This window comes from Indicator indicator, chromosome 15 (assembly GCF_027791375.1).
Source record: "Indicator indicator isolate 239-I01 chromosome 15, UM_Iind_1.1, whole genome shotgun sequence".
NCBI classification, from domain to species: domain Eukaryota; kingdom Metazoa; phylum Chordata; class Aves; order Piciformes; family Indicatoridae; genus Indicator; species Indicator indicator.
The window spans coordinates 20191446-20203537 of NC_072024.1; the positions used below are offsets into that span (position 1 = coordinate 20191446).

The following is a 12092-nucleotide window of genomic DNA, read 5'->3' on the forward strand; positions in this document are numbered from 1 at the left end:
ACTGGAACATGCTCCTAGAATTTTCCACTGAAAAGTAGAATAACAAGAAGTCTGTAAGACCTACTAACAACTTAGTGCTCTGGCTGAGCTGGAGGCTTGGCAAGATCAAGCAATTCATTACCTTGATTTGCTGAGGGCTCTACACTTCAGTATCTGAATTTTCAGACAAAGTTGTGGCACTGAATAAATCAATGCAGCAGCCACTACAGTCTTGATGATAAGTTACTTCTGTTGATGACAAGCATAAGTGCTGTTCAGATCACATATGACAGTCCTAAAGGCTGTAGGTGGTAAGCTGACAGTGTTTGTAGACTGCCAGTTAATACCTAAGAATGCAGATGTGAAGGTTTTCTGTGCCTACAGTCTGAAGTGCAGCCCAGGCTAGATGATACATGCCTAAGGCTGTTTCATACTGCAGGAACCCACAAGCTTTATGAGGAACTAAATTACAACTTTCAAACTTCCTCATTATATTTGATTGCACATTCTCTTTTTTTACTGTGCAGTAACAAACTAAAATCACCAATTCCTTTCTAAAACACAATTCTTTCAGAAGTCTCAACTCAGGATTTTAAAATTCTGAGCTTGAGGTCTTTCTTCAGACGTCTAATAGGAAGGCCTGACTCCAGCTGAAGTCATACTTTCAGGACATCTCAGTTCTGATTTACACAACTTGATCTGAATTCCTTTAATCCCCATCAATGTGCACTTTTGTTTTCCTGTCTCTATGCTTTGTATGGATAATTAAAAGCTGTAGAGAAACACAAAGAAACCCAAGAATCTTTTATAGGAGAATTATGAATATAAAGAAAACTCCAAGCTGCATAATTCATTCATTCTTATATCAGGGCCAGTCCCATTCACCTTAGTGCCACTGGTTTTCTTCTCTACTTATTTTATGCATATTTGGGCTAAAATGCAGAAATTTCAAATCATTTAAATGTACTGTTAATCAGCTAGCTAACAAGCCTCAAGTCACCAAATACTACAGCAGTCTTCTTTCTTAAGCCTTCATTTCAGAACCAAAGGAGAAAAAGCTAACAAGTCTCAGGAGTTGAACACAGTTGATAAAAGATGGTAAAATTCCAAATATTTTTATTTACAAGAAGGATTCATCCAAGTTTGGCTTAATAAAATGAACCAGCTTCAAGCCAACCCTGACTCCTACTTGGATAAAGACCTTGCTTTGCATCACTCCTACATAAGTAAAATAATGAGAAAAACTTACTAATTCAACAAGTCCTCATGAAGCATTGTTTTATAAAATGCAAAACATTTTTGAAACTTCGATTTGTCACAGCTTTTGAAACAAGAAGTCTTACATGAATGATGTTAAATTCAGACCTCTCATTAACCTCCTTGTTAGGAAATTCCTACTAAACCTCTAACCAAAAGTAAGAGAAGATCAAACCACACAACTTGACCAAGATCACAGACTTGTTTATATCCAAGACAGCTCATGCAACAAAAAGGGAAGAGAGTTTGAATATATCCCATGGATAGATCTGCATCACCAAGAGCTCTGCTACAGTTTCTCCAAAGGACACTCTTCTGCTCTGCTTCCATGGATTTCTAAATGCATCATGAGACAGTTAAGACTCCTGATAGCTTAAGAGGATTTGGGACTCAATCAGTAGTGGAAAACAGAAGAGTATCAGGTATGAAACAAAAATTCTCATTGAGTCCAACTTTTATCTGAAGATAAAAATAGTTGTAATTTTTTAACATGCTTTACTTAGAATCATTATATAATGCAACCACCAAAAATCTGTACCTTTTTCTTTGTCTTGTTCTTCAAAACTCTCAAATTTTGCAGTGGCAAATATTTTACTAACAATCACAACAAACTTGGTGTGTTGGTTTTTTTCACTCATTATTATGAAAATACTCTATTTCAAAAATCAACTGCTTTTGTTATTTAGAATTAATTGTGTTTAGTGGTACAATGTAGCTATTTAACTACTTACAGTACTGTTAATAAAACTTTGTGTTTTAATTTCACTCTTTAAATCCCTCCCTTACGTTCTGTGTTCTCTACATAAACACATAATTGCTTTATTTTAGTTCCAATATTGCCAACTCCCACATTATTATTTTTGCTTATAATTTCTGGTACTTTTCCCAAATGTCAGAATCACATAAGACTTATCTTTGTAGACGATGTTCTTGTCCTCAGTGTTACAAAGGAAACTTTGAAAGGTCAAGCAAGCCATCAGCTTCAGGAAGCTCAAAGACTAAAAAGTAACACTTACTACTCCTTTATTTCCTCAATTATGACACCTCAAAGGCACTTCTGCCTTTTTAAGAACCAAATTCATTGTGAATAGATTTGGAAATAATTTAATTCTTTTACCAAACCAATAGCATAATTGCTTCTGATAAATCATATACTTATCTAGAATTGCATCTAGACAACAAAAAGGTCCTTTTTCTCCATTTATTTTTTGCATATACCAAAACTTAAATACCACACAGCAGCAAAACCAAACCATGCCTTTCTTTTTTCTCCTCTCTCTTAAAAGCTGTGTTTGGGTTTTTTTTCAGTAATACAGCTGATATCTCATGGTGTACTTGTCCTTCCCATAGGAAGATTTACGCTGTTTCTATACAAATTAGGAAATGCATGTTGAACATTTAACCATAGAATGTATTACATGGGAAGAGACTATTCCTGAAGTACAACTTCAAAATGACACCAAGAAGTACATCAGCACACCCACAGCAATGCAGGGCACAACTGCTTTGGGGAAGAAAACACAAAACATGGGTTGTGGAAGGGAAAAAAGTATAAAATGGCAGATATTCAAAAGAGCTTCTCTATAGCACATGCTCTTCCTCAATCTTGATAAGGTTAATTTCTTACTGCTTCTTAACTTTATCCTCCAGAGAACAAATCTTTCACATAACTGAACCTCTGTAGTTCAAACCACACTGTGAATCAACGACCTCTGAAATCTTTTTGGGGTTGTTTTTTTTTTTTTTTTTTGAGGTCTTTCTCAGTTTTATTTTAATGCGAACTGAATGGTAACACTGAAAGAATCTTGCAGATACTTTTGAATTGATTTTAACAAAAGGAAAAAGCACTTCACAGACTTATGACACAGCATCTACAGTGACTGATGATGTGGCACAAGCCTTTTTTTTTTTCCTTCCTTTCTTTCTCATGGCAAATGAGAAGAAAGGCTAAGGCTATTATTTTGCTTTGCCTTCCCACAAGGCTCCTCACCACAAAATATGGCTTAGGGAGATCTTTTATTCCTCCAGCTGTGTTAGGCTATTTCTCAGATGATTTCTCCAGCACAATAACTTGCTGCCCTCTACAACTGGAGCTTCACAGAGTTTCAACGAGTAAGTTCTCTTGGTAAGCAGGAATAAACCGACATGATTGTGTTCCTTTTGCAGTTAAGAGTGAGTGATGCACACTATGTAACTTCTAGCTTTCAGTTAGCAAACTGCTTACAACTAGTTACTGAGCTCTGAGTTTACTACAGAAGGTAGGGAATTAAGCTTTTAGGATTTTCTGTTTTCTTTCAGTTTTCTAAGCATGCAGTTTATCATGCTGAGTGCATCTGACCTGTGTTTGCCATTATCAAGTTTCACCTGACATGATTCCTTGCTCTAAAGGTTAATATTGGGTGAAGAAGCGTTAGTATCTTGGTGCTTTGAGACATGACCTGCAAGCCTGGCAGGACAGGTCGTGGTCTACCAAAATGCACTCAGCTACAGCCAGGGTATAACAAAAGAGTAATCTCCTCAGATACCAGCTACTCTCTTTCCAGAAAGAGACTTTGGTGCCTATTACTTATCATTCTGTCTGAAGTGATGATAGCTCTCTTCACATTGTCTGCACAGCAAATCAATTGCATAAAGGCCTAAGTAAACTTTTTCCTCAAACTGAGCAGGACTATCACGAGTTGTTCCCCCTGGTTTATAAGGACTACTGTGGCACTGAGAACAAAAACTATTAATTGGAATTTTGTGACACCTAGGAGAAGTGCTGAGAGAATAAAACCAGAAAGTGAAGCTAAAATTCCAGACTTAAATGGAGAGGAAGCAACAGGAATCAAAAGGAAACCAAGAATGGGAGCAGATTGTTCAGAAAAGCCAGAATCAAGTCATAAGGTTTAGAAAGAGATTTTATATAGTTAGACACTATCAGGTCTGACTAGAAGTTAGAAACATGGTGATAGGGTATTCTTCCAATATACACTGAGAAGGCAATTCATTTCTCCTGAAGCACAGTACTGCTTCTCATCCCAGCAGGTGCCTGCAAGGTTTATCAGCATAGTGCATTTATACATTGCTTGTGGTGCAAGGTTGCTCTCTGTGTAAATGTATTTCTGCTATTTACTTAGACTAGGTCAGACATCTTTCTCACTCAATTTGAAGAATGCATCGTGCATTAGGCAATCAATCACCACTATGAAGCATAGGAAGTAACTCTCACCTCCTTTGTTACTGATTGGTAAACATTTTTTTTAAACATTAAGAGCATCAGGGGAAAAAAGGAGAGTTCTCTGATTAACAAACAAGAATTTCATTACTAAAATCCTAGGGATATGTTTTCCTCTGCCTGAAGGTTCCCATACTATAGTGAGCAAACCCTCTTAGCATTTTCCATGACTAATGTGCTTTGACCTGCAATGCTGAACTGGTGATTAAGTCGAATAGCTTGATGTGATTCATAACCAATTCTGCCAAATAACAGAGCTGCTCTCACTGCATAAAGTGGTCTAAAAATGCCTTTGAGCATCAAAATTTTACAGGTATAATTGTTTATCTTCCACAACATGAGTGTTTCACCTTAGAAGGGTACTTCTAATGTAAATTAGGAAGGAAGATAATCAAGAAAACTTTTTATCAGTAAGGGTTTTACACAATGTGCAGTATGCAATGGTTGAATTGTATTGATTAAATGAAGTAGAAAAACTAGGTTTTAATCATCATTAATGCACTGTATTATGTTGTCCACGTTTTGTAAAAAATGTAAAAAAAAACCAAAAAAAACAACCCCAAAGTGCCACAGGACATATTATCACCAATGCCATATGAATTTCTATTTTACATAAAATGCACTGTTTCAAAGTAATCTATTGCTAGAAACAAGGATATATATTTTCAATAAAAATAACTGCTTAAGAACAAGAAAAATAAGACACAAGCCACAGCTCAGGTGCTCAGCGAAACTAGCAAATTTCTTGACAAGGAGTGTAGAACAGCACTAACCTGGGTTGTTTAGAGAGAGGCTGGAATTCTACCCTTGAAGATTTTCAAAGCTCATCCAGACAAAGCCTGGGTTGATCTAATTTGCTGTTGGAGATGGAAACACTTGGAGCATCAGGCTGGACTACGTGATTCTGTGATACTGACCATGTACCATTTGTGCAGTGCAAATTCACAGTAAGAACAACTAATACATTTGCAAAAACATATTTCATCTTGACAGAGATGAATAAGGCTGCTTATGTGTTTGCAAAGCACTGAGAAATAAATGTTGCTCAGGAATTCCATTCCCACTGATTTAAAACTGACTTGTGAGGCTGATGTTTAACCCATTACAGTGGAAAGAGTGCAACACCTCAAACGTCCAACACAAACCTCAGATTACACTTCACCACAAAGTCCTTTTGCAACTGCTCTGTAATGGAGGATTTTTTTTCCCTACTCCCAAGTGATATGGTATCCTTCTGCAACAGGTATGATATAGGTAGAAAGCTGCTCCTTTTTTCAAATCAGACAAGAAACCTTATATTTACTTGGTATATTTGTTTATGATTGATTTCTTGAAAGATACAGAACAAAACTTGTGTTTGCTAATATCACTGACACTGTTGGCAAACTCCCCCCGCCCCCCTTTTTTTTTTCATTTACCTTGTACTGCTGCTTCTTAAAAAGGAAACTTTTAATGTGATTTATATGATGACTAGCTAATAAACCAATTTTTCCTTCTCATCAACAGGATATATGATATAAGTTTAAAGATGGGGATTCTGAGCCAGTTATTAATCATTCACCTCCTCTGTGCTGCCATGGTCTTTTGTCAATATGAAGACTACGATTTTGAGGATGAATATGATGAGCCAGATCATCAACATCCTTATTATTTTAATCCAAATACACAACCTGAAGGTCCTCCCTTTCCCTTTCCAGTTGAGTGTGCCAAAGAATGCTTCTGTCCACCAGCTTTTCCGTTATCAATGTACTGTGATCATCGTAAACTGAAGACAATACCAAATATCCCTAATCACGTCCAACAACTTTATCTGCAAAACAACGACATTGAAGCTGTGCCTGCAGGACCATTCACTAATGCTACCTTCCTAAGAGAAATTAACCTCAATCACAACAAAATTAAATTTCATATGATTGACAGTGGTGTTTTTGCCAAACTTTTGAACTTAGTGCAACTTCATTTACAATATAATGAATTGGAAGAATTTCCATTCCCACTCCCCAGCTCTCTAGAGAGACTCCTCCTTGGTTCCAACAAGATTTCTCAGTTATCTGCAAATGCCCTGGAAGAATTACCCAACATAACCATGCTTGACCTTTGCAATAACTCACTTGATGACTCAGTACTCAAAGGAAAACCCTTTTCAAACCTCAAAAATTTAATGCAGCTCAACTTATGCAACAACAGATTCCAGATTATGCCTCCTGATCTACCCTCATCACTTATGCATCTCTCTCTTGAAAATAACTCCATTTCTTATATTCCAGAAAACTATTTCAGCAGACTTCCAAAAATCATTGCTCTAAGAATGTCTCACAATAACCTGCAGAACATCCCATGCAACACCTTTAATCTACCCAACCTTCTAGAACTTAATCTTGGACATAACAAATTAAAACAAGTATTCTATATTCCAAGAAGTCTGCAGCATTTGTATATCCAAGACAACGACATTGAAGGTACGTAGATGGTTGCAATTCTTTACAAGCAAAACTCCTAGTGGGTTTTGGCACTGGCTGTGGGAGGGGGTTGAGTTTGGCATACCTTGCTTACTATCCAGAATTGAGAATTTTTAGCCCACATCCAAAAAATGGCAGAAACACCTCTTTTGTTGTGTCCATGGTTTTGAGGACCTGCCACCTTACAGCTTCTTGGTTAGGTCATGTATAAACCACGATCCAGCAGTCATCCAAATCTGCCCATAGTTCAAGAGGCACACTGATGTCCTCCTCATGTCTCTCCTCACCAGAGAGGTGAGCTTGGCCTTTTGGTGCTGTGAACTAATCAGCTAACATGGCACTAACCCAAGAGTTCATGCACTCTGGAGCAAAGGCAGCCATGTAGCTTCTGATCAGCTTACAGTGCAGAAAGGACATCATCCTGTCCTTTTGGTGCAGTGTTATCACATCCCCTGTTCACATCAGACTGGTGAAATTGGAAAAGATTTTATTTTTGCACCTTACCCCTGAATTTGCTATTTTCTGTAAAATTTAACACCAGTTTCCCATACACCAAGCTAAAAACTTTTTGAAAATTGCTTCTGATTAGACAATTGATAAAAACATACAGAGAAAAGGAATGATGAAAATATTCCTGTCCCATAAAACGGTCCTTACAAATTGTACTAGCAGTTATACTTATTTTTAACTTTACCCCATAAACTTATACTTGGCAAGTCCCAGAACCATTATCACAATCATTTAGAACTGGTTTAACACACAGTGATGGATTATACTCATGCTGTGCAGCACAGTTTTCCCTTCTGAATTTCAAAACACAAAGTTTCACTTTTGGAATAGGTCTTAACTGCAACTATTTCCTGTATTTTAATTAACGTTTTCCTTTCTCTTCCAGTCATAAACGTTACTTTGATGTGTCCACATATTGAACCAATGAACATCAACCAACTAACCTATATACGGGTGGACCAAAACAAGCTCACAGTTCCACTAAGCACCTATGCATTCTTCTGCTTCCCCCACATCCGAACCATTTACTATGGGGAACAAAAGGTCAACAAGTCAACTCAGCTAAGAACAGCAGTGTTCCGACGATTTTTAACACCAGAAGAATTTGAAGAAGCTGAAGCCAATCATGAAACACCTGACCATGAAACTGAAGAAGATCATGAAGCAGAAGACAACTACTTTCACCCTTACTTTTAGTGAAGTAATGACAATTAGTATTCACAAAACTGCCTTAGTTGTGGGGTATTCGTATCCATTTTACAGCAGTTGGATAGTTTGGGATATTTAAGATATATTTATAAACTGGATTTTAGTGTAGGTAAACTGCCTCTTATTCATGCAGTGAAAACCATCATACTAGGGGTGAAACAGTTCTCATTCCAGTGCTAGGAGTTTGATATATGACCTGGTATGTTTGAAAATTTCCCCTCAGCACCTGGGTTGATGATGGACTCATCCTTGGGTGGATAGTCTAAGTTGAAAGAACATAGACCTGAAAAAGCTTTTGTATTCTGAAGTGACCCACCTTGCCAAACGACTGTCATACAAAGCAATGCTATTCTCAATAGGGACAAGCAGAAAAGGCTGAGACCACCTAGCTCTACACCTTACAACTGAGAGCAGTAAAAAAAATAAGATGCACTAGAGCAAAAGTACTTTCACAAGGTTCCACCACATCTTCCAGAAACACAGATGTTTCTTCTTGCAATTTATGATTAGACAGGAAAGTCACAAACTTTGGATTTCAAAGCTTCCTTGTGTTAGCTTTGCAGTGTCCTGTGAAGGGGTATTACAATATTTATTTCTCAGCTTGTACCTCAGCTAGCACAGCTCTTTCAAAGGAGATTTTAGCTCATTAGTAATATAGGCAATAGATGACCTTTGGCCAAAGGTATTAGTACATAGGGGAAAAGATGTGCATTAATACAACTGAAACACTAGTATGTACATTTCACTTATGCTTTAGTCCATATTACTTTAGAAGACAACTAAAAATGTAATCTTTTTATCAGAATTGTTCATCAAGTAGAACAGGTAACATAGTAGCATTTTGGCCTTTTTAATTATTAATTTAGACTATCCCTTTGTATAACTGGTACCAATTAGCTAGCTAATACTCTTATCAAAAACTCATGTACATCATAGACAAATTTAAATACAAATATGTAACTTTATAGTTTTATTAATATAAACATGTGCCATATTAACCTTAGGGAATCTTTGTAACTTTTCATTTCAGACTAAGTGAATAGTGTACAAAATGCCAGTCTAAATAAAGGCTTTTTTGAAAGGCTTGCTCAGCTTTAGAAAAGAACATTATTTAAACACACTACAAGTATTATATCTTATCACAAACTTTCTAGGGTTTAAAAGCATCTATGAAGCAAAGCTTAGCTTTGAAGCAGAATTCAATACATGGTCTTCATAGCAACTAGTTATATACATTTCTCGAAGATTAAATATAAGTCAAACTGATAATTACTGAAGATTTGGGGGTTATCTCATTAAATTCTTCCAGATGGGACACAGGAACTGTATTACAAGCAGAACCATCACAACTCACTTTTCATTGAGTTATCATTGTATCTCATCTGTGGCAAATCCCATCCCATCCTTGACAAAAGCTTCAAGTGAAGCTCAGGCACTAAAGACTTGCTAAACCTGAAGTGTGTAATAGAAAAGTTCCAATAAAGCACAGAATTAACGGATACTTAGACAAACAATTTTCTCTGCAAAGACTTGGCATGGCTTCTGTAAAAGTCATGGTATTTTTGCCTTGCAAATCTTTTTGGAGTTCTCTGAAGGAATCATGAAGGATATGAAAAATGAAGATGCTGGTCCAAATAACTTACAAAAATTTCTGAAATATTTTTAAGGAAATTAAGCTGCCACAAAGGTGAGAGCATTGACAAAATCAAATAAAGTATAAGAAACAGTATAAGAATAAACTGTCAGTTTCTGCTGTGGAGGAATCTTCCCACACAATTTACACAACTTAATGTACTTGCAAAAGTTAGATAAATAGGCTAAGAAGCAAGATGACAACAAAGACTGGTAAGTGTCAGTGAAGAGTGACTGCAAAGGACCTCAATATGATATAGCAGCCAATGAAATTCAACACATTGTTAGATGGAAAGTGACAGCCATGGAAAAGATGATACTAGCTTCAGATAAAAACTACTGAAGCACAACCCAACCACCACCACCCGGGAGCGAGACTTAGATGTAACAAAAGGCAGTTCAGAGGAAACACTGGCTTAATGACCAGTAGCATTAAAAAGGAAACTCAAACAAACAGAGTAACTAGAGAGTTAAAGAAAACAGAAGGCCTCATGATGCCACTATAAATCTGTGGCTGTCCCAAACATTAAACATGCTTTTGTTTTCCCAGCTTTTCAGGGAGCTATCATCTCCACATATGGCATCATTAGAAAAGTATTAGAGAAAGGTGGTGATGTCAAATGTGAGGCATGGCTTCTATTTAGACAGCACTAAGCAGGCTAGAAATCACCAGTTCAAAAAACAGACGGCTAAGGGGAGATATGGGAGTTACCCACAAAATCTTGAGTTGCACAGACAGCACAGCTTTGGTCCAGGGATCAACTGCTCCAGTAGATCAGCAAGGAGCTATTAGATAAAAGCTAGAACATACCAGGACAAACTAGACAAACACAAGTTTGGAATAATCAGCTCATTGAACTGCATGCCTGACAACACAGTGAATGCAGCAGCAGTTTTATATGTGGCTCCAAGGGAAGACTGCATAAGTAATTGTATTTCTTGGAAAAGATGCATCATATGCTGTCAACCAGACAAAGCACAGTAGGTAGAAAAGTGCTGAGCTGAGAATAGCTAAGGAATGGAAGATACTCAGAGACAGGCTGAAACAAGAATCACACATGCTTGTTCTCAGTCTTCCCACCTGTTTATGGCCTGTTGGAGACAGTATATTGTACACTGAACTTGATTTTGAATTCCACACCAGGTTCTATGCTCTCACTATCCTTAATGTGGCAACGTGCTGGTCTTACTCTTCACTATTAGAATGTGCTTATTGCTTTGATATATTTGAATACAAACATTTTCATAAGGTCTATTGACTATGGTTATAAACCAAAGGATATTCTAGCTCATTGAATTTGGAAACAGCACGTCTACAATGTTCCATGTGTCAGGGTTCTGTGGCAGACACACACCCATACTGATTCAGGCACACAGAGCAGCCTAGTCATGTGGAGCTGTGTATAAACCAAATTATACCACTACATAACCACATAGATTTGAGTATCAACACATTTGCTTCATGTTTACTCTGGTATTTTTTATCAGAGTATTATATAGTATCTATCAGAATATTATATAGTATTTTTAAGCCAGAAATGGATATACAAGCTAAGAACCAAACATAAACCAGCTTCATTCATTTATTTACAGTAGTCAGCAAACAGAAGCAAAACCTGGTCTAGTTTACAACACCGTGTCTGCATTAGCAGTTCAGGTGAAGCACTAGGGTGAATCCGTAGAGCAAAATACTTGTGATGAGGCCATGAGACCCAGCCTCTGCTTTCTGAGGGAGAGGAGCTTTACCTCAGGCTAGCCCTAGCCAGTATTAAAACCCATGAGCAGCTGCAGCACATCAAGTGCACCCCTGGATACACATATTCTGGTTTGGCACACCCAAAAAGAAGTCCTTGTACTTAAGAGAGTGCTGTGATACGAATCAAGGTGCAGTAAACTGGGGTTATCAAAAAAATTTCTTTCTCTATCAGAAATATAAGCAGAAACACAGCAACTGAGAGAACTGGAATCTCAGTTCTGCCTTCAGCTTTGAACAAACTATTATGAAAAAAAGCATGTTCTCCAAGTCTTATCTGTGTAAACAAGGGTGGAACATTCTTGAACTCTAAGCTAAATACTATCAGCATTATGCAGAATGCAGAATAATTAGCATTATTAGTATGAGCACATCACAGAACATTTTGATATCTGTGCGAACCTATGGAGGAAAAGCCTCACATTTCTGGACAACACTCAGTTATGACTCTAATGCACAAAATTAAAGCTGAACTGACATGGTTTTTCATAAAACCTCTACCACAAGAGGTTATTGTAAAAATCAAAACAAAGGAAGAGAACTAACAGCAGATTAATACAACTGTCTACATATTTTC

The 12092-nt window shown here is 37.1% G+C and overlaps 2 protein-coding genes across 2 annotated transcripts in view; one reads left to right on the top strand and one right to left on the bottom strand.

Moving 5' to 3' along the window:
* CENPP (centromere protein P) overlaps positions 1 to 12092 on the bottom strand; it is a 138464-nt gene that overhangs the window by 90248 nt on the left and 36124 nt on the right. The window lies entirely within an intron of this gene.
* OMD (osteomodulin) lies at positions 3120 to 8118 on the top strand. The gene is made up of 3 exons (XM_054387403.1): positions 3120 to 3361; positions 5960 to 6912; positions 7808 to 8118. Exons 1-3 carry the CDS (start codon positions 3120 to 3122, stop codon positions 8116 to 8118), a joined length of 1506 nt encoding a protein of 501 aa, XP_054243378.1.